The 23,728-nt window shown below is 45.4% G+C and overlaps 1 protein-coding gene across 4 annotated transcripts in view; it reads left to right on the forward strand.

Annotated features, from left to right (window-relative positions):
* Positions 1 to 23,728, forward strand: part of LOC137651260 (eukaryotic translation initiation factor 2-alpha kinase 1-like) — a 103,453-nt gene that overhangs the window by 60,679 nt on the left and 19,046 nt on the right. For 2 of the 4 annotated variants that reach the window (XM_068384510.1, XM_068384511.1), the window contains exons 7-8: positions 5,590 to 6,253; positions 9,441 to 9,674. In XM_068384510.1, coding sequence (XP_068240611.1) covers positions 5,590 to 6,253; positions 9,441 to 9,674 — 898 coding nt within the window. The remainder of the gene's footprint in view (positions 1 to 5,589; positions 6,254 to 9,440; positions 9,675 to 23,728) is intronic. The other 2 variants (XM_068384512.1, XM_068384514.1) reach the window with 2 other exon arrangements.

A 23,728-nucleotide genomic window follows, 5' to 3' on the forward strand; every position in this document is an offset into this window, starting at 1 on the left:
TTGTCATTTCATCTTTTTTATATGTTGCGAACTGTCGATTCATTCACTCCGTAAATGCGGGCAACAGATGCATAGCTACTGCGTGCTTTAAGCCTGTCCAATAATTTTACTTTCTCGTTCACCGTCATCATTTTTCTTTTCTTCTTGGGTTCACCAGAGGATGTAGAGGGTACAGGACATTTAGGAGCTATTTTCAATGGTGTCACAAGCACTATTTTACACTAAAAAGCACAAGAACACAGCTAAAAGTTCCACACGGCAAGACTAAGCAACACAAGCGAAGCGAGAGAGAACAATGAATGCGGTCTCCCTTCGCGGGGTGCACGGCAGGGAGAGATGCTGAGTAAAGCGTTTCAGCGGCTCGGCCAATCAGCTTGCGAGATTCTGGAGCCGAGATGGCCAGCGAATCAGAGAGGTGGATTTTGAGTTGCGCGCCATCTCTGTGTTGATGCCTGATGTTCTACTGTACTCTGCCTTCTGCCTGCGCAACTCTCGCACCATTTTTTCTAATTTTTGATGAATATTTTTGAAAATCCGCGATGCACTGACACCGCAAAACTTGAGCTGCGAAATAGCGAGGGATTACTGTATATCACACCCAGTTTACACTCTGGAAATTTCACTAAAAATTCCTCTCCCTAATATTAGCCCCTCCTTCTTTCTTCAGCCAACCAACAAGTTTTTTGGGATTCTAGCCTTTATTTTTCAATATGTAAGAGCTATTTTATTCTTTTTTATTATCATATGATAATCACACTACTCTCTCTAGCCAATTGCGACATTCCCTACCTGAGGCATTACTCAAACCCCCCCTGACAACCTCAGCTTGGAGACGTAGGGATCCTGACAGCTTGTCCTACCACCAACCGAAATACTTGCAATTCTAGTCCTTATTCATGATTATGCAAGGTCTATTTTAGTTCATTCTATGTCTGCCTCTGACTACCACAAATCCCACTCTTAATGAGACAAAAACATTTTACCAGCAATGCAAGTTGTTGACACGAGATTTGTCTTTTTTTTATTTTATTCCTTTTTTCTCAACTATCATTTCTACAAAATATCATCATCTTCATGTCTTATATATTTTATATTAGTATTGTTCATTATTTTTATGAGTAAAAGGTAGCCTACTGTTATTTCCATTTATTGCCATTCTACGAAGTATTCATCGTGTTCTTACGTGCACAGTCTCTACTCTTTCTGTGTGTATGTGTGTATTCCTTACATGCGCAGTCTCTACTCTGTGTTTTACTGACTAGTAGTTTGATATCTTTCGACAGTTTTTTGTCGTGGAATTACGGAATAACATGTTCACTTCAATGAATATAAAGTTCTTTTTACACAAAATCACAGTGCTTTACCATTATGTTAGAAAATATTATATAAAACAAATTTCTGAAAAATTATTTGATAATCACTTAACAATGAATGGGAAAAGTATTTTGGTTGTTTAGAGTGAAATACAATTGGAAAATGAAGCAAACTTTAGAAAAATTTATTCCGTAATCGGCAATAAAACAAATAAATAAGTAGGTTATTATAGAGTGAGTGAGCAAGTAGCGTATACCCCCGCCATATGACATTAATCCGTTCCGGACTTGGTATCGTATGGTGAAAATGTCGTATGGCGGGCAATAGAATAGCTGAGGAGTGCAAAACCCCAGGTGAAAACATCAAAATTTTATATACATATTAACAATTAGTAACAAAATAGTATAGTAAGTACTGTACTACTTATATATACAGTAATATACATGCGCAGTATATAATTAAATAACAGTATTAATAAAAAAATATACTGTACTCTACTGTACCGTAAAGGAAAAAGGAAATTTTATTTACCTTTGGAGTGACGTGACTTGAGCTGGTAGTGGGTCGAGGGAGAGGGGTGAGGAGACGGCAGATATAAAAACGTATCAATGGTAATTATGTTAAACTTAATAATGAATTTATTTTTATTAAACTTAAAATTAAAAATGCATTTTTTTTCTATTTTTGTCTTTTAAATTTTTTTATGAATTTTTTTTTCTATAACTTAATTTTATACAGTAGCACTTCTTCATCTTCGCTTTACTCTTTTTTAGCTCTTACTAGAATCACTCATATCATCCTTGCTTTCTGACACTTTTCTTTTGGAGAAATATCTATCCAAAGAAACCTGTTTCTGACGACTCCTCAAAATATTTCTAAAATGACTCATGCACCTGTCATTAACACTCTCCATAAGACAACCTGTATGAAGTTTTTTTGAGTGTTTTTTTTTTCAATGAATCTCTTAAGGTTTTCTTACCAACCAATAGCTTCCCTTATTTCTGCCGATGTCTCTTCTCTCTCTCCCTCGTCCTTGCCACCACTAGAGTGGTGCTCTTGAATGATGGTCAACTGCATTGCCTCCAACTCCTTCAAGTCTTCAGTCGAAAGCTCTTCCCTGTGCTCCTCGATAAGGTTATCGACATCAGCCTCTTCGACAATAAGCCCCATGGACCTCCCGATTGAAGTTATTTCCTCAACATTACCCTCAGGGGCAGGATCACCAACGGCCTCGTCTTCGGTTGAGGGTTCGAAACTTCGAAGTCGCGTTCTGCCACAACAGCTGGCCACAGTTTTTTCCATGAGGAGTTCAAGGTGCGCCAAGAAACCTCATTGCAAGCTTTATCGATCATCTTCAGGCATTGAACGATGTCAAAATGCCCCTTCCAAAATTCACGGAGGGTGAGTTGAGTGCTTTCGGTCACATCGAAGCATCTTCTGAACAGATGCTTCGTGTAAAGCTTTTTGAAGTTGGCAATCACTTGCTGGTCCATAGGCTGGAGGAGAGGGGTGGTGTTTGGTGGCAGATAGAGAACCTTGATGAAGGAGAAGTCCGGATGTATGTTGGCCTCGATGCCAGGAGGGCGAGCAGGGGCATTGTCCAGTACCAGGAGACATTTTAGAGGAAGATTGTTCTCTTCTAAAAATTTCTTGACAGCAGGACCGAAGCAGACGTTTACCCACTCAATAAATATGGTCCTTGTGACCCAGGCCTTGGCATTAGACCTCCAAAATACTGAGAGCCTATCCTTCGTGGTATTTTATGCCTTGAAGGCATTAGGATTCTTTGAGTGGTACACCAGTAGGGGTATAATTTTCAAGTCCCCACTGGCATTTGCACAAAATGCGAGGGTAAGTCTGTCCTTCATTGGTTTATGGCCAGGAAGTTTCTTTCTTCTGCTGTGATATATGTACAATAGGGAATTTTCTTCCAGAAAAGGTCAGTTTCATCACAGTTAAACACTTGCTGAGGAATGTAGCCTTCTCTGGAAATTAATTCCTCAATCTTCTTTAGGAATTCATCTGTTGCTTTCTTGTCAGAACTGGCTGCCTCTCCATGCCTGACAACTGAGTGAATACCAGTTCTCTTCCTAAAGCGATCAAACCACCCATGAGAAGCCTTGAACTCTGGGGGGCTTACTTGGATATTCCTTCGTCTCCGGTGTCTCTCTGGGCTTCCACGAGATTGGCGAAGATGGCACTCGCCTTGTGCGAAATTACCAATTGCGTGAGTGTATCACCAGCGATTTCTTTCTCTTTAATCCATAGTAGAAAGAGTCTCTCCATCTCGTCGTTGATTGAGGTCCTTCCACTGGCAAGGACAGTCATGCCTTTAGAAGACTTACTTGCTTTAATGGCTTCTTTGTTCTTGATAATTGTACCGATCGTTGACTGGTTACGGCCATATGCACTAGCGAGGGTAATGATGCGCATGCCTTCTTCGTATTTCTTTATTATCTCCAGCTTTGTTTCGAAAGTAATCATCATCTTACTTCTCCTTTAACATCACTAGCAATCTTGGGACCCATGGCCAATGAATTAAAGTTGGAATTTCACTAAAATGCACAAAAAATACGATGTTGCAAGCACTCACACGAGATCAAGTCTTTACGAAAGACACACTAGATTTTGCATTGAGCGTGCGATTAACAAAGAGAGAGAGAGAAGAGAGAGAGAGAGAGAGAGAGAGAGAGGCAGCATCTCCCTCAGGCATTGTGGGAGGGATTTCGGGCAATAACCTATCGGCATCTTAGTGACGCTGTGACGCCAACCAATAGCAGAGCAGCTTCTTAGTGACGTATGCAGTGACATATGAGCGTGGTGTGAGGCGAGTGACTCGCATAGTCGTACGCGTACAGACCGCCAAGTTTGAATTTGGAATTCGATGCCGTAAGGTAGGGAAAATGCCAAAACAAGGGGACAAAAAAACATCGTATTCCATACCGTAACGAGAAAAAAACGTAGGCTGGGAACGCCGTACCCTGGGGTGTCCACTATGTCTAATGGTGACAAAGTTCGTATGCTGTATAGCTTGAGTAGCGGATACGCAGTCTCGTAGTGAAGGGGTTAAGATATCTTTAGAGCCTTATGATAAGGGTGGTCGAACCTCATCAGGTGCATCCACACCCTGAAGCTTCTTAAAGCTACGCTGTCCTTTTAACTTCCAGCTGTTACCAAGGTGTGGAATGATTTTCTTAATCGGGTAGTTGAATCAGTAGAACATCAAAATTTCAAAGTTGGAGCAAATGTTTTTATGTTGACCAGGCTGACATGAGTCTTTTTATAGTTTATATATAACATATCTGTTTTTGACGTTGTTAATAGTTCATATAGGACATATCTGTTTTGACGTTGTTACTGTTTTAGAATGATTTATTGTTAACTTGTTCTCATCATCTATTTATTTCCTTATTTCCTTTCCTCACTATGCTATTTTTTCCTATTTGGAGCCCTAAGGCTTAAAGCATCTTGCTTTTCAACTGGGGTTGTAGCTTGGCTAGTAATAATAATAATACTGTAATAATAATAATAATAATAATAATAATTTATCAGGAATAAGAATTTTAAAAGACTGCAAGTTCTTGTTCAACAAATTAAGATGAGATTCAGCTGCTGAAGACCATACAGGAGCACAATACTCAAAACAAGGTAGACTGAAAGAATTAAAACACGTCTTCAGAATAGATTGATCACCATATATTGTAAAATACTTTCTCATCAAGCCAATTTTTGTTTTATTGAAGAAGAAACACTGAATGCATCTCTGAAATGTAAATTTGTAATCAAGAATTACTCCTAAAATTTTAAGGGAGTTTTATAGAATGGAAGAAACAATATCAATGGAGATATGGATGTTGAGGAGCCACTGTCCTCGACCTAGTTACACTCATACTTTGAATTCGTTAGGGTTCACCTTCATGCCCCATAATCTGCACCATGCACTAATTTTAGCTAGATCTCTATTAACAGATTCAGCAACCTCAGATCTACATTCAGGAAATGATATTGAGACAGAGAGTAGCAACATGTGCAGATAGTTTGTTCTTTACTGTTTCTCATCTGCACTGGTCTGCTTTCCTTTTAAGGACATAGGGCTCTTATCATTCTGCTTTTCCTACTTAGGTTGCACCTTGGCTAGTATGCTGTAATAATGATAATATATTTATGTGTTATACTGCTTTCATTTCAATTCTAAAACTTGCTAATACTTTTTTTCGTAATTGTTTGCCAAAGCTTTTATTAAAATACTAACATTATTTTCCATCTGGTTTTCAGTAGTTCTGAACTTCAAGAAATTGAAGAGTCATCGGGTGGCATTGTTTTTGAGGATTCCTCAAATCACCAAGTGAATGTATCAGTCGCAGAAAAATGTAGTTTGTCCTGTGCTAAATCTGAAGTTGGAGATAGTGCTAATGTTCCTGGGTTTCAGTTTCTGGAAAGCAAAAAATTATTATTGGAGGAGAGTGAGCAAGTACTGGATAATTATATTTTCAAGAATGGAAATTGTTCTAAAGCTCTTACTTCAGAAAAATCATCGTTCTTCTTTCATTCAAAAAATTCAACGAACCTTCTGACATCTAACCCTAGCAGTAGAAATGCAAATGAATTTTCTCTTAATATCTCAACACCTAAAGACAGACGAAAAGACGAGTATAATGAGAGTTTTTCCACTTCATCATCATCTGGCATTGCACAACATTTTAGAAATTCCGTTGTGTTACATAGCAAACATGCCAGAGAGACGCAAGTGGCACTCTTCATCCAAATGGGCCTGTGCGGTGATACGTTAGGCAATTGGATATCCCGACGTAATACTGAAGAAGTTACTGGAAACCCTCTAGACTCTGTTGACTTGGAAATTTGTATCGACATTTTCAAACAGATTCTAGAGGCAGTACAGTATATACACTCCAAGAATATCATACATAGGGATTTAAAGGTTTGTATTCATTACCAAACTCTTATCAGTTTCATATGTTTGAAATATGTATTTTTGTTATATCTTATTTTTACTACTAAAGGGGAATTTTCAAGCATTTTATCTATTAATGGCTGTCTCTTTTCTTTCAAAACGCTGTACTTTTATTTTGTTACATGATTGTAAATGCTTTCCTAGATTTGGAGTTACATAACTATGAATATTATTGCTTTTATATCTTTTTTTTCAAGCCTTGGATACAGTTTATTTTTGGTGTGGAAATGGGTTGTAGGATTATTTATTAGTGGCAGGAATTTTTTGTGGATTTTCAGTATTCATATTGGTTTGATACCTAATCCTTACAAATTTTAAGGGCTATCTGTAATTTTATTACACATATATTCATGTATTTATTTGTTTTCCAAAGAAATAATTTACAATCATAGTATAGTAGTTGGTTGGCCAGGGCACCAGCCACCTGTTGAGATACTACCGCTAGAGAGTTAATGTGTCCTTTGACTGGTCAGACAGTACTACATTTGATCCTTCACTTTGGTTGTGGCTCATTTTCATTTTGCCTACATCACATACACTGAATAGTCTGGCCTATTCTTTACATATTCTCCTCTGTCCTCATACACCTTACAACGCTGAGATTGCCAAACAATTCTTCCTCACTCAGGGGGTTAATTACTGCAATGTAATTGTTCAGTGGCTACTTCCCTCTTGGTAAGGGTAGAAGATACTCTTTAGCTATGGTAAGCAGTTCTTCTAGGAGAAGGACACTCCAAAATCAAACCATTGTTCTCTAGTCTTGGATAGTGCCTCTGTACCATGACCTTACACTGATTTGGTTAGAGTTCCCTTGCTTGAGGGTACACTCAGGGACACTAATCTATCATATTTCTCTTCCTCTTGTTTTTTAAAGTTTTTATAGTATGTATGTGAAATATTTATTTTAATGTTACTGATTTTAAAGTATTTTATTTTAATTGTTAATTTTTTTTTGTATCCTTATTCCTTTCTTCACTGGGCTATTTTCCCTGTTGGAGCCCTTGGGCTCATAGCATTCTGCTTTTCCATCTAAGGTTGTAGCTTAGCAAGTTATAATAATAATAGGAAAGGATTTATTCATAAAAGCAGTTTTGATGAAGGAAAAATCTATTTTTGGGGAGATGCTGTGTGGTCTCCTAGAACTCATTTGTGAAAGGCTAGAACAGGGAATCCAGTACAAGAAAACTATCTTATTGAGGATAAGGAACACGCACGCTTTATGGAATCTATTACAGCTCCTCTTATGTTATGCTAAAATATGTCGGTCACACAATGGCACATCGCTGAGAACCAATACTGGTACTAGAGTCTAGACTACCTGGTTGTTAGTGCTGTATGGGTTCAACTACCATCTTTTATATTCGTAATAAGGCTCGTAGGCCTCTGTTCCCTACACGGGGTTAAGAAGGAGGGGTTTATAGAAACCCCACATCACCCTCCCAAATATTTTTTTTATTTTCCTATCCAAACCCGTTTTGGGGTTAATTTGCTGTGGTCTGCAAGGACTAATACTAGAGAATCATTAAGAGTGGACTCGTGTAAACAGACACTCATTGCCAACAATTAGTTTGTGACTACCTGGTGAACATAAAATGACAGGCTGAAACTCACTTGATAAGGGTAGATATCTTTGGGGGTGTCATGATGAGTCGTTTGAGGGGCCACGATGAGCGGTTTTCTTTTTGGTCAGGTACTTCATTTAGGTGTCACGAATGTATGTTGTACTGCTCCAATTCATCTTGTTTCAAGTAGTCTCTTGTAAATATTCTATGTCCAGACCAGTGAGGAAGCAATATTTCCTCACATATTGATAGACCCAGTAGAAATGCGCTTGCTGATATGGTTATTTTGAAATGGAGCACCTTCTCTCGTGGAAATCTTTCTTTGGTAAAAAGAAAAGTATGCCCTGGAGTTTTAGAAATTGGCATTTCTTTATGGTTCCATTTCCCAGCATTTTGCTGACAAAGGAGTCTATTTCTAGGCTCTTGGTCTGAAAAAAAATGTCATACAGCCATTTTGGAGGTCCACGACCAACCCAGACCTTTCAAGACTATGCTCTGTCCCTACCCAGAAAATGTCCAAACACACTTGAGAACGTTGGAGCCAACCCCCGACCTGCAGACATTCATTGTTGAGGTTTTTTTACCACTTTGAAATGAACCAGCACCCTCTCTCCTCCTGGCAGCCTCTAAGTGCTCTTTTTCTTCTTTTTTTTTTTTCCTAAAAAAAAAAAAGGCTGAAGCACTAGGGGATTAGGACTGTCTGAAAAGATTAGGATTATTGCCTCTAATCCTCCCAGGGAAACTTGTTTGCCAACTGGGACAGCTAGGTTTGAAGGGGGTAATGCTGGTCTCCATGGGTTATCTTATGAACTCTTATTATAACCATAGAATGTTCCTGTTCTAGTCTGGAATAGGGAGATATGATTGTATTTTGGATGAGTCCTTAGTGGAGATATTTTGTTACCAGATGTTTCAAAAACAACTTAAGAACTCAAATATAAGAGATAATGTGGAAGAATGTATGAGGAACAACAGTCAGCCAGAGAAGCAATATATTAGGAAGTGACAATACAAAGACCTGGTGGCAGACCCAGTGAATTGAGGTAGAGGGAGATAGAAGATGGTCTTGATGAGAGTATTGGATATAAAAGAATAGTGAGAACTAATTTTATGTTAACCATGTAAAGAATATGGATGACACTGGACAATCGAACAAAATTTCATGCTCTTTAAGATGGTAAATGAAGGACTTTAGTTATTAATTAAGACACTCTATATATCCTTTTGTAATAGGCATAAGGAGTAATAGGTGATCATATAATTTTCTTATTCTGTCAGATTCCATGTGATGGATTTTGTAATACTGTACTTTTAAGCTAAGCATCACATAAAAGTGTTGAGAACTATAGTCAAATATTGATTTAGCTATACAGTATACTTGATTCTTGGGCTAATGGAGGTAGATAAGAGTTTTGTATTCGCTTCCAACTGAAGGCAAGATTTTTTTTTTTTTTTTTTAAATACTGTATACCATATGCTAATTTGTTGTTTGTTAATTTTAGAAGTTTGTTTGTAGAAGCAGAATTCTTGTTCGTTTTGCAGAATAATTTTTTTTCCAGGTGGTCAGAGAGAATTCCCATTCATTAGTGTAGTTTTCCTTCCAGCCACCAAATATTTTTTTCACCGAGGATAGAAAGTTGATCAAGATTGGAGATTTCGGCCTGGCTCGAAATTTGGATGAAGGTGAAGTATATAGTAGTGTGGGTGGAAGAGGCAAGAATTTATCCATCACTCCATTTTCTACCTTCAATGCAAATACCTGTGGTGTGGGAACTGCCATGTATGCTGCTCCAGAGGTTGGGTTTAGCAGATCTTACGGAAAAAAGGTAAATGTTTTCCAAGTGTCTGAGTTTTTCCTTGTTTTTAAGTCCCTGATACGTTATTAAATATACTGTAAGCTCATTTTGGTTCATATTCACAAAGTTAGTCATTTGTTCCGTAACTGAAATACAAACCACGCTATTTACATAGGGTATTACTTTCGGCGTAGCTGAATGACGAGCCATTAGATTTTTAACGAGGGTTAACTATCCTCTCGCTAGTTAGCGAGGGGGGGGGGGGGCAGTAGGGGGAGGGGTAGCTAGCTACCCCTCCCCCCTCACACACCGATGAACTGATTCACTTCACTTTTGGCTCGGGTGATGATCAGACGTGTCTGTCTCACCCTCGCATTTTTGACAGCCTTAATCTTTTTTTGCTTTTTCTTGCAGCTTGTGTGTTTGGAAGTTGGCCTCTCTCTCTCTATCATGCGGAAGTGCCCTGGCTTACCCGACCGCCCTTGTGGGACATTCATGTCGGCGGTCGAGACGGACCCTCACACCCTGTGTCCGTACTGCAGAGGTCAACGGTGTGATAGGGATAAAACTTGTAGGGAGTGGTCTACCTCCCAGTGGGAGAGGTTTTCCCGGCGACGTAAGAAGAAGTGAAGGCGTGACCTTTCTCCTTCAAGGGCTTCCTTGAAGAAGGAAGGTTCCAAAGACTCTTCTTCCGTTGCCCGAACCCCTCTCTCGTGAGAGGCCGTCGAGTGGTAGCGTAGGCCATTCTTTTGTTGACCAACCTCGGGGTTCGGGAGAGGGAGTTGCCTCCCATAACGAGGCAGCTCCTCCTCCTCCGGGGGAGGATATTGATAACTCTGTTGCTAATGATGATCTTTTGCAGCTTTGGGCTTCCTTGGGGCTCAAGGGCTCGCCCTCCAGGGAAGCCCTGTTTGACCTGATCCGGTTGGGTGCAGCTGTCAAACAGTCGCCGGTAATAGCAGAGGTAGATCCTCTGTCTATTATCGACGTTGTTGTGACAGAGGCTTCCGACGGGTTGGGTCAAACCCCTGCTGTTGTTGCAGATGTGGCTGAAGGCTTAGTTCCCCCCTCCGAACATTCTTCGAGGGAGGAGCTGAGTCATACGGTCTCTCCTGCTGGTGATTCTCCCCCTCGGGGGAGTTCACTGACAGAGACTCCTCTTCGGAGGACTGACGATGGTGTTGCTGCCCCTCGAGGTCGTCTTCGCCGTAAGGCTCGCCCTCCTCTTCGCCGTAAGGCTCGCCCTCCTCTTCGCCGTAAGGCTCGCCCTCCTCTTCGCCGTAGAGGCCTTCCTTCTCCCTACAAGGGAGTTAGGAGGCGCCTCTTCGGTTCATCGCCTTCGACGTCCCCCGCAGAGGATCCTCCTCGACATGAGCAGACCGTTGCAGCTGCATCTCTAGACCTCTCAGCAGATCGTTCGCGATCTCCTACGCCTGCCAGACCTGGGAGTTTTCCTTCTCCGTTCCTGGACGCAGATGCGCAGTGGGCGCCAACGCACCCCGTTATTCAACAGGCACCGGTCCCTTTGGGGCAAAAGGGCTTATCTCACAATGTAAGTAAGTCCCTTAAGTGCCAGGTTTTACCGGCGCGCCCACGAGCTGAGGACCAGCCCTCTTCAGACTCAACACGCCAGCGATCTCCTGTAGCTGAGTCATCTCGCCGTAGATCTCCTGCTCGCCAGCGCTCACCTGCACGCCAGCGCTCACCTGCACGCCAGCGCTCTCCTGCTCGTCAGAGATCTCCTGTGCGCCAGCGCTCTCCTGCTCGCCAGCGCACATCTGCGCGCCATGCGCGCCCACATTCTCCTGATCGCCTACTCGCCAGTGCATGTCTGCGCGCCCACGTTCGCCCGCTCCCACGATCTCCGGATCTGGGCGCAGGCAAGGAGATTCTTCCTTCGCCTCCTCGCCTACGATCACCTACGCGCCCTCAGATCTCGCCCACGCGCCAGCCATCGTCTGCGCGCCATCACGCGCACTCACCTGTGCGCTCTTCTAGATTGGAATGAGACATTGCGCGCCCGCGCGCCCACGAGAAGTCTCTTGTGCGCGCCACGAGCGTTCTCCTGTGCGCGCTACTACTCCTTCTGGTCCTGCCCCCCAGCTGTTTTCTCCTGATCGCGCACCTGCGCGCCCGCGCTATCATTCGCGCTCTCCAACGCACTCACGCGCCTACACTTCTGATCGCTGAAGGTCTCCTACACGCCCACGTGGTATCTCTCCTGTGCGCAGTCGGTCACCTTCTTGCCCTACGTGCCATCGTTCGCCTGCGTGCCGTCGTTCTCCCGGCCGCCAGCGCTCGCCCTTAAAACCGCGCGCACCCTCACCTGCGTGCCCACGCCCACCTGCGCGCATGTGCGCCAACGTTTGCCCGCGTGCGAACCTGCGATTTTACAATCGCACGAGTGCCAGCGCGATCTCGACCGCAATTCCCTCTGGGTTTTGCAGCACGGGCAACCTTGCGAGTCTTCAGGAGCGCGTAGTTCCAGATCATCGTCTTCACGATCTCCCCCCTGTAAGCGCAGAACAGCGCACTTGCAGGAGGAGGAAAAATCTTCAGAGAGGTCTAGGCAACACTCTTCATCTTCTTCTTTTCAGGCAGGCCCTGTGGTGTCTACTCCAAAGGATCGCCCGATCCCCTTCCCTCCAGCGGGAGTCGCTGACACTGTGTCTGTCAGCCGTCAGCCCTGGTTTGGGTCCCTGATCAGAGTGGTCGTCCAGGCTGTTAAGCCGGCCCTCGCTGATCTGGGCCTCAGACCAACAGCAGCCTCGTCTCCGCTGAAGAGGAAGAGAGGAGTAGACTTCGTGGTGACTTCTCCTAGGGTTAAACTGGCTCCTAAGAAGTCCGTCAGGAAGGCCCCTTCCCCCTCTCAGACGTTTTCTCCTTCTCTTGTGGACGAAGCCTTTCCGTTCTCAGGAGAATCCAGCTAGGTGAGACATTCCCCCACGGCACCAATGGGAGGAACCCCACCTCGAGTAGGAGAATCGTCCCGTGTGGGGGCAGAGAGGAGCCCTCAGACTTCTTTACTGGAGTCCTGTATTCCTCCTAGGAGGGAGCCCAAGGACTCGAAGACCGTCCCAAAGTCGTCTTCTCGGGTTGGACCAGAGCCAGCAAGACCCCAGGAGAATGTCCACGTGTCCCTCCAAGTAGAGCCGTTGGGGACCGGAGACTTTGCTGCCAGTCCACCAAGAGGAGAGCAGCATGAGTCAGAGCATGCCTTCTGGCAGGTCCTGAATCTGATGAGGCAACTCAACAAGTTCAAGGACACGGAGACCGCCCCTCGCGAAGGCAAGGATACGGTCCTGGACCAAGTCTACGGCACTCAAAAACCCTCGAAGGCCAGTGCAGCTCTGCCCTGGTCCCAGCGGGTAAAGGGCGCCAGAGACAAAGTTGAGGGCCAGCTCTCTGAACTCGCCTCCTCCAGCCGTTCCTCTGCCGGTAACAAACTCCTCCCACCTCCTCGTGTACAAAAGAGGAGGTACTTCGAGATCATGGGGGAGCCTGGTTTAGCTCTTCCTCTCCATCATTCTGTGGAAGATCTTACCAGGGGAATTTTTCTTGAGAAACTCTCCGCCCGGCAGGTGACATTCTCGGCTACAGAAATCTTGAGCCAGGAGAAAGTCGCAAAGTGTGCCATGCAGGCCACTTCGTGGCTGGATGTCTGGCTGGGGTCTCTGGGCATCCTGTTGCGATCCGAGGACTTGTCCAAGGAGAGCACCAGGAAGGCCATGGAGACTTTCCTCCTCTCGGGCACACGCACCATCGAGTTTCTGGCTCACCAAGTTTCGAATTTATGAGCAAACTCGATCCTGAAGCGTTGTGATGCGGTGACCGAGAGGTTCCACTCGAAGGTCCCAGCCGTGGATGTCTGCAAGCTCAGACACACTTCCATCCTTGGAAGGAGCCTGTTTGAGCCCAAGGATGTGGAACGGACAGCTGAGAGGTGGAGGAAATCGAATCACGATTCTCTCCTCCAAAGGGCTCTTACATCCAGACCCTACAAGCCTCCAGCACCTCAACAACAACTGCCTCGTCAGTCTAGGACATCGAAACCGGTCTCCGGCAGCAAAGGCAAAGGTGTCCAAACAGCAGCCCTTTCCTGTCAAAGACAAGAAGGGCGGAAAGTCTTCCAGGGGAGGCAGGAATCCTAGAGGGAGCGGCTGAGGCTGCAAATGCTAGGATTGGCAATCCCCCTGCATGTCCAACAGTGGGGGGATGCCTGCAAAGTTGCGTGTTCAGGTGGCAGCAACTCGGGGCCGATTCCTGGACGATCTCCGTGATCAGCCAAGGATATCGCGTCCCGTTCATAACATCTCTCCCTCCCCTGACAGCGAATCCAGTGTCGTTGAACTCCTATGCCATGGGATCGGCAAAGAGGCTAGCCCTTTGGGCAGAAGTCGAGACCATGCTCAAGAAGGATGCTCTCCAAGAGGTCGTTGACGGCTCCCTAGGCTTCTTCAGTCGACTCTTTCTTGTAAAGAAGGTGTCTGGAGGCTGGAGACCCGTCATCGACCTCTCAGCCCTGAACAAGTTTGTCAAACAAACTTCGTTTGAGATTCAGCCTAGACAACAAGATCTACCAGTTCAAGGTGCTGTGTTTCGGTCTCTCCACAGCACCACAGGTGTTCACCAGTGTGTTCACCCTGATATCTTTGTGGGCACACAGGATCGGCATCCATCTCTTTCCCTATCTGGACGACTGGCTGATCCTGGCAGACTCGGAGTCGACCCTTCTTCGACACCGAGACAAGCTTCTGGGACTTTGCCAAGATCTAGGGATCATGGTAAATCTCGAGAAGTCTTCTCTGCTTCCATCTCAACGACTGTTATATCTAGGCATGATATTGGACACCAATCTCCACAAAGCCTTTCCATCAGATGATAGAATAGCAAGGCTGAGGAGGGTCATAGATCCTTTCCTCAGACGAGAAGAGCTTCCAGCCCAATCGTGGTTACGTCTCCTAGGTCACCTGTCTTCCTTGGCCTGTCTAGTTCCAAACGGCTGCCTAAGGATGAGATCCTTGCAATGGTGGCTCAAGTCCCGGTGGAATCAAGGCAACGATTCCCCGGACGTTCTGGTCCCTATGGGTCCTGCGGAACGGACAGACCTACAGTGGTGGTTGACTGACGAAAACCTTCGAAAGGGAGTGGATCTTCTCATCCTCCCCCCGGATTTGATGCTGTTCTTGGACGCGTCAAAAGAAGGGTGGGGGGCCCCACGTTCTGAACCAGAGGATCTTAGGCCTATGGTCAGAATCAGAAAAGTACCTCCACATCAATCTGCTAGAAATGAAGGCCGTATATCTGGCTCTTCAACAGTTCCAACAGATCCTGGCGGGTCACTCCGTGGTGGTGATGAGCGACAACACCACAGTAGTGGCTTATATCAACAAGCAGGGAGGCACCTTTTCACAACAGCTATCCCATCTTGCAGTAGAGATACTGAGATGGACCGAAGTCCACTCGATTCCACTATCAGCTCGCTTCATTCCAGGCAAAAGGAATGTGCTCGCCGACAGTCTGAGCAGAGCATCGCAGATAGTGAGTACCGAGTGGTCTTTGGATCCTCTAGTAGCCAACAAAGTCCTGACTTTGTGGGGTTCCCCGACAGTGGACCTGTTTGCGACAGCCGTGAACTTCAAGCTGCCGCTGTACTGCTCCCCAGTCCCGAACCCCAAGGCACTCTGGCAAGATGCCTTCCAACAACAGTGGGACAACATTGATGTCTACGTCTTCCGACCGTTCTGTCTGAAGAGAAGGGTGCTCAACAAGACCAGACTATCGGTCAACCTATCAATGAACTTGATAGTTCCGCTATGGCATCATGCAGTGGTTCCCAGACCTTCTGCAGCTCCTGACGGAACTCCCGAGAGAACTTCCCCCACGACACGAGCTACTTAAGCAACCACACTGCAACATCTTCCACAAAGCCGTAGCATCGCTTCGACTTCACGCCTGGAGACTATCCAGCATCTCTTCACAGTGAGGGGCTTTTCGCAACGAGTTGCGGAGAGGATGTCTCGACACATGCGAAAGTCATCTGCAAGGATCTACCAGGCGAAGTGGAGCGACTTCTGTGGTTGGTGTCGTGGGAGGGGTATCTCTCCCCTCGATGCCACTATTCCAGCTATAGCGGAGTTTCTTGTTTATTTGCGGGAGGAAATGCGCCTTTCGGTCTCGGTGGTGAAAGGCAATCGCTCAGCCTTAAGCCTGGCCTTCAGGCTGAAAGGAATAGACATTTCTTCCTCGCTGGAACTTTTTTTACTCATACAAAGCTACGAACTTACCTGCCCTCAGTCGGAAGTGAGACCTCCTCCATGGAACGTGGTTCGGGTTCTCAGGTCTCTTAAGAGACCCCCGTTCGAACCATTACGCCAGGCTTCTGATCGTCACCTGACTTGGAAGACGGTGTTCCTGCTCGACCTGGCTTCAGCCAAGCGTGTCAGTGAACTTCATGGTCTCTCGTACAACGTTGCCCATTCAAGGGGATGGTGGGAGGTAACGTTCAGGTTCGTCCCTGAGTTTTTAGCTAAGACTCAAAATCCTGGAGTTCCGGACCCACGGTTCGACTCCTTCATGATTTCGAGTCTTTGTTCTGTAACAGATGACCCAGACCATCTCCTACTATGCCCAGTAAGGAGTCTGAGGCATTATCTTAAAAGAACAGCTGCAGTTCGTCCTCTCGTGCAAGCCCTGTTTGTGAGCAGAGGAAGGACGAAGAGGAGGGTCACCAAGAATACCATCTCAGCTTGGATTCGAAGGGTCATCCATCATGCCCTGAATCCAGACCCTCCTCTGTCACGTCGCCCTAGAGCACACAATGTCAGAGGCATCGCAACGTCCCTGGTATGCAAGAGAAACTTCTCAGTGACGCAGGTTCTACAAGCTGGGTTCTGGAAGCGTCAAACGACCTTCACAGCCCACTACCTGCAGGACGTGACCCACAGGAGTCTCGATACTTTCTCTATTGGCCCTGTGGCGTCTGCACAACAGCTGGTCTAACCTCAGGCTACTTAATGGACAGGTAGCAGAAGCTTGAGGGCATTGTTACCCAGTTTTAGACTGCATGAATGAAAAAGTATGTCTGGCCCTTACTCTTTTTTTCATCCTCCCCTCTCTTGAGGAAAGCAGCTGCCACCACGTAATGCTTCAGTTCGTGCACTTGCTTTACATAGTGTTTGTAGAACACTCTGGATGACTTCCATCCAGTATAAGAGCAAAGACGCTCAAAGTCCATATATTGAAAAAAGTTCAGTGATGAAGCAATTTTTCTTGGATCATGACCTGCGGGTGTACTGTCAGGATCCGCTCTGCGAATGAAGTAGGTGAGCTTCTCCCTCAGTTGTTTTAGAAATAAGTTTGATCCTGAAGTTTCTCCTTTGAAGAGCTGTCCTCCCCTGAAGTCTGAAATTCTTCGAAGATAGACCTTTAGACACTACTTGACAGAGAAACATCTTCCTTCAGAGGGAAGATTCTCCAGGGACCCCATCTCTTAGTGGGTAGCTCATTCTTGGCAAGAAAGGTTGGATTAGGAAAGATTCAATTCTCCCACTTCTGTGAACTGAATGTGGCCCTCGTTTTTTGATAGGGCTACTATTTCGCTAACTCTAGCCCCTGAGGCTATAGCGAACAGGAAAGTAACCTTTTTGGTTAGATCCTTAAGAGAACAATCTTCATTGTTCACAGTTGAAGCATAATGTAGGACCTTGTCCAAGGACCATGAAATGGGCTTCGGAGGAGCTGCAGGCTTAAGTCTAGCGCATGCCTTCGGAATCTTGTTAAAGATTGCGTTCGTCAGGTCCACTTGGAAGGCGTATAGAAGAGGTCTAGTCAGGGCTGACTTACATGTAGTTATCATGTTGGCGGCCAGACCTTGTTCATGAAGGTGGATAAAGAAGGACAGACAAAAGTCTATTGAGATTTCTTTCGGTCCTTTTGCTTTAATGAAAGCAACCCACTTTTTCCAAGACGATTCCTATTGTCTTCTAGTTGACTTGGACTTGTATTCTTCTAAGAAGTCTATACTGCCTTTTGAGATCCCAAATCTTTTCTTAACCGCTAAGGTGAGAAAATCATGAGATGAAGGTTTCGGGTTCTCTGTGATGAAGCGAAGAGAGTCGACTTCCGAACCCGTTGAGATAGTGCTGGGTTCGGTAGAGGAACCAGCCTCAGCTTCAGTTCCATCACTAAAGGGAACCAGTTGCTCTTGGGCCACTTGGGAGCCGCTAGAGCTGCCGTTCCCTGGAAGGATCTCGGCTTGTTGAGGACCTTCAGCAGGAGATCGGTTGAAGGGAACAGGTAAATCCGGGTCCATTCGTTCCAACTGAGGGACATGGCGACCGTTGCCTCTGCCAGAAGGTCCTCGTGTGGGGCTACATATCGAGGTAGTTTCTTGTTGTCGCTCATCGCAAAGAGATCGATCTGTAGTTCCTGGACTTGTTTCAAGATGGAGGAGAATGAGTCTGCATCTAGGGACCATTCTGACTCTATCGACTTGAGCCTGGATAGAGCGTCTGCTGTCACTTTTCGGAACCCTTGTAAGTGAACTGCTGAAAAGTGCCATCTCTTCTTTTTCTCTAGACGAAAGATGGCTAATATCACATGGTTGATATGGGGCGATCTCGAGCCTTGTCAGTTCAGACATCTCACTATCACTTCGCTGATCTGCGAGGGGAGAGTTTTTCCGTCAAGAGGACTGCCATGGCCTCCAAGATATTGATGTAAAGGCCTTAAACAGAGATGACCAAGTCCCTTGGAATTTCCTTTGATGGGAGTGATCTCCCCATCCTTCCGTCGAGGCATCCATGTGGATGGTCACTGATGGCAGAAGTGGTTGCAAGGGCACGGCTTGAGAAGTGATCGTAGTAAAGCCGGTATCGGTATTTTTAGATCTCTTCGAGCGTTTAATGCGTATCTTCTCTAGACTCCTGACGCATCTTTCAGCTGTGCTCTTAGCACTGGGTCTGTTACCGCTGCGAACTGGAGAGAGCCCAGTACTCTTTCCTGTTGGTGTTTTGAGATCCTGTCGGATTTCAGTAGTCTCTTGACAGACCCTGCGATCTCCCTCCTCTTCCCTGAGGGAATGGAGATGCGGTGTGACCTCAGGTTCCAATGGATTTCCAGCCATTGAAACACTTGAGCTGGAGAGAGTCGAGACTTCTTGAAGTTGATATTGCATCCCAGATGTTCCAGGAACTGGATCACTTTCTTGGATGCTTGCAGACAAGCCGTTTCGAATGCTGCCCACACCAGCCAGTCGTCCAGGTACACTGCTACCTGAACACCTTCTAGGCGTGGTTGTTGCATGACTGCGTCTGCAAGTTTCATGAAGATCCTTGGGGCTATGTTTAGTCCGAAGGGTATGGCTCTGAGAACATACTTTTTCTTCTGTAGCTTGAATCCTAGGTTGGAGGAAAGGGGCCGACTGACTAAAAGGTACCAATAGGCATCTGCCAGGTCTATTGAGACTGTGAACACCCCTTTTGGTAACAGGGTCCTTAATGTGTTGAAGGGTTAACATCCTGAACTTGTTGTTTTCTATGAACTTGTTGAGTGGCGACAAGTCCAGAATTACTCTGAGTTTGTCTGAGTCCTTCTTGGGAACAAAAAACATCCTTCCCTAGAATTTGATGGACTTTGCTTTCCTTATAACCTATTTGCTCAAGAGCTCTAAGGTATATTCTTCTAATGAGGGGGTGGAGTATTGGAAGAGTTGAGGAAATGATGGTGGAGACTTGTTCCATTTCCATCCTAGTCCATTCTTGATTAGGCCGTGGGCCCAAGGATCGAAGGTCCAATGATCCTGAAAATGTTCGATTGTCCAGAGGGTTTACCTCCTCGACCGTGTCCTCCCTTACCTCTTGAGGGATGTCTAGAGCTGCCCTGTCTGGATCCTTTACCTTTCGGCCGAAAGGTAGTGGTTTGCCTCTCAAACCTGGGGTTGAATGCTGGTGACTGGGCAACCAGCTGTTGAGGCACCACTTGGAAGGTGGTCTGTGGTTGGGCCACCACTTGGGGCACTGCAGTCATGGTGACTATGGGATGTTGTTGAGCAGGCTGAGGGGGAGGTCTAGGCTTCTTTGTCTTCCTTTAAGGTTGGGGACCCGCATCTGGGGAAGACTTTCTCTGAGGAGATGCCCCACTTCTGGAGAAGGTTCCTATTCTCCGTGGTGGCTTTCTCAACTACCTCTTTGACTACTTTGTTCGGGAAGAGGTCTTTACCCCAGATGTTAGAAGATATCAGCTTCCTGGGTTCGTGTTTCACTGTTGCAGCAGCGAACAAGAACTCTCTACAGTCTCTCCTAGCCTTCATGAAAGCATGCAGGTCCTTTACTAGGGTGGCCATATGCATTTTGGTCTGCACATATCTCTATGCAGTTTTATAGGGATAAGGATGCAGCAAGTCTCCTTCGTCTCTTGTTCCCTGCGCAAGAGAAAGTCAGAAAGTTTAGGGAGATTCTCGCTAAACTGTCGTCCATCAGTGTCTGCGTCCAGTTTCCCTACTGAGAAGGTTAGGTGGACTTCTTTCCATTCCTTCTCTTCCATGGGTAGGGCTAACAACAGAGGCCTACACTCCTCTAGTGCAGGGCAGGGTTAGCCTGCCTCCACTGCCTTGGCAACAGTTTTAAATGCCTTTGACATAAAGGGGAAGGCTACTGAAGCAGGAGCAAGAAAGGTTGGGTGTTTCTTGCACAAGGCGGACACTTTCGAGTTTGAATAGCCCGCCTTTTTCAGGCTACTAGAGAAGAGAGCCTGTGCCTTATTGTGTTTGAAAACCATGACCTCCTTCGGTTCCGTCTCCTCTTTTGGCGTTGGTTCATGCTTCAGTCAAATGAAGCAATCAGGGTAAGCGTTAAAGCTTGGCCAAAACTGGATTTCGTCTAAGGGGACGGCTCCCATCTTCTCCGAGATGTAGAGTTTGCCGTTAGTAATTGGCATAAACTCCGCATACCTCCAGGGATTGGTTTTGGAGCAGGCTGGGAGGTCTTGGACTCTGGGTCGCTTGTATGACCCTCAGGAGGCGGTAACTGGAGCTTCACGGAGCTCTCTCTCGAGTGTTGCTTCCCTTACTTCGCCTTGCTTGCGAATGTTCTCCATTGAGGCCGTAAGATGGGCCAGTGTCTGGCTCATGTTGTCCAATGGAGGGGTAGAAGCTAAAGATGTCGAGGGTAACGGCTCCGGTGCCGGCACAGACGGAAGGGACTCCGACTCAACATCATCATCATCTTCCGGAGGTAGAGTAGACTCCTCCTCGGGATCATCCTTTAGTAGATTCTTTTCCGTGTCTGTGGACACTTCAGACATCCTTTCCTCCTGGTGGATGTCCATCCATGCCTTGCAGCGCCTCACTGACATCCATCTCGATGGCAATCTGGATGCAGGGAGGTCCGGATCGTGCTTGGGGCACGACAACTTCAATACCCGCTTTCGGGACCAGCAAGCTACGAATCCTATCGTTAAGTAGGTATGGTCCCAGAGAGTTCTTCTGGAACCCTTGTACCCGCTTGCGCAGCTTTTCTCGTGCCGCATCCCTCGACTCTGTTGACTTGAGGTCGTCGAAACCTTCGGTCACCAAGGTCCGGCAGATGTTGCAGTCCTGGGGGTCCCAGTACCGCAGGGTTTCCGTAGTGATGGTGCAGGGGGCATAAGACCTTCACACTTTGTGACCGTAGAAGTTCCTACTCCTATGGTTGCAGAAGATCACATCGCATTTCATCTGGGGTTCCTCCTGTAAAAAAAGGAAAATTAAATGAGTATGCGGTTGTTTATCTCACATGATGAACAGATTATGCAAAATATTAATATTTTAACCATTTTAGCTTAGGATAGTAAGCTAGAAGGGAAATAGGAAAGACACATACTTGTGTCTCCTTTCCAGCCAATTGCTGTGACCTCCCCTCAATATTAAGGTTTTAGAGTTTCCTTTATCAGGGCAAACTCAAAAGAGAAGGGTTCTAACCTTTAGGGATAGAATAAGTGTATACTACCACTGACCCTTCTTAAATTATTTAATATTGTGGGATAAGTTATTAACTGATTTCTAATCGGAGTATTGAAGGAATTCTTTTCTTTCAATATAGGATTGATCTCAACAATAGACTGCAAGGATACACAAGGTAGTTTGGAAAATAACTACTGTATAATATATACTATAGTTTTCTGTCTGCAGTATATACTATACTGCAAATATACTGGCTACTGTATAATCATATACTGTAGTTTAGCCGGCTTTTTGTTGGCTAGGCTAGCACCTGGCGGCACAGTCGGGCCAGCATGTCGCCGGCTGGGTAGTACCTGACGGCACTGGTCCTGCCGACATGCCGCCAACTGAGTAAGTACCTGACGGCACCGGTCCAGCCGACATGCTGCCAGCTGGGTTAATACCTGGCGGCACTAGCTGACAGAGAGAGAAAAAGCATGGAGTGAAGGGCTGCCTTATTAAAATGTATTTTTCAATATTAAACTTACCCGATAATCATGTAGCTGTCAACTCCGTTGCCCGACAGAATTCTATGGAGGGATACGCCAGCTATCACAATACTAGAAGGGAGTGTATTTACCAGCGCCACCTGTGGCCAGGTACTCAAGTACTTCTTGTTGACACCTCCTTAATTATTCCTCTGTCGTGCTTCCGGCAAGACGTTCTGGGATACGCTTATGTTCTTGGAGTATTTTCACGACTTTGGTGAAGTATTTCTCTTTGATTTCGGCTGTCGCTTTACTGGAAACTTCTATATTAGCTTAGTTAGCTTTTGGAATTTTTTTAATTATGGTGGCGTAGAGAGTATGAACTCTCGTTCACCTTTCAATGGCCGACCCTTCCCTTAGACGGAAGTGTTGGTGTCTAAGAGAGTATAGACTCTCTTTCTTAATTTTGCTTAACAAAAGTTATAGATTAACTTCCTTTTATTATAAACTTATTAAAATTAATTTTTATATTTGTTTATATTCGACCTTCCTAATAGTAGGCGGTCTTTTCTTGGTCCCGAAGTTAATTAACATTGAGCCCGTCATTTCGGTTTTACCTGTTAACATATTATGCTATTTCCGCCACAGAGTTTGAAAGAATTTCTTTGATAGTCTCGTACTGTTTTCAAAGTTGAACTAACGTTTTGTTTTGTCTCTGCAGTTGTTGACGTTCAGAACGTTCAACTTGCACTCTATCGTTACGATAGAGAAGAATGTTCACGGTTTCACGTTGCAGTAAGAGTAACCGTGTCTAGCGTTTTGTTCATTCTTTCTTAACTTAATGGTTTTGATCCTAATAAAGGAACTTTTCAGTTTTTTCCTTTAACAATAATATGTTTTAACGATATATATGATTGGGCTCTTCTCTCAGGTTCTAAGTCAAGAGAGAAAGAGAGAGAGAGAGATAGAGACGGAGGGAGAAAGAGGATAAACGTTTCATTCAAGCCTGCCAGGCGTACGAGTAACGTCGTTATCGTTATTGCTCTTCTCCCTAGTCTCTTTAGGGAAAGAAACTAAACGTTTCTAGAGTGATCTAGTGTTTAGTCTCTTTCCAGCCACTGAATTATCTTTCATTAGATTTTTCTGTTACATTGTAATTCTGTTTTCGCAATTACTAACTTTTGAAAAAGGATAGAATTGCGTGTTTCAGGTACAAACCACTTAAAGTTTCGAGTTCAGTGAAATAAGTGCAAACAGAAATCAAAGTGATAAGTGATTAGCGCAAAGTATGTCAGTGTTGTGCGTGAGGTTACTTTTGTGCGCGCCAGTCGTCCTCCCAGTCCGGGACCTCTTGCAAGCTCCCAAGCCCAGGGGAGAAGCAATGTCGAAGGGCAGAAGGGTTCAGCAGGCCTTGATCGGCGCACAGAAGTATCCTCGGTGGTTGTGGGCGTGTCTTACCGAGACCGTCACTCCCACCCGCAGACGATTGAGCCCTTATTTTGCTCGTCTGCAGAAGAAATTTAGGGGAGAAAACGCTGGTCTCAGGTCTCAAGACCTTTTAAACGTAAAGTCCAGACCTATGCCAGACGTACGAAGTTAGAGTTCACAGTCATTGGGTTAGCTCTGACTCTCCTCAGTCATCAGTTGAATGCACTCCGCCTAAGAGGAGTAAGGTT

This window comes from Palaemon carinicauda, chromosome 12 (assembly GCF_036898095.1).
Source record: "Palaemon carinicauda isolate YSFRI2023 chromosome 12, ASM3689809v2, whole genome shotgun sequence".
Classification (NCBI taxonomy): domain Eukaryota; kingdom Metazoa; phylum Arthropoda; class Malacostraca; order Decapoda; family Palaemonidae; genus Palaemon; species Palaemon carinicauda.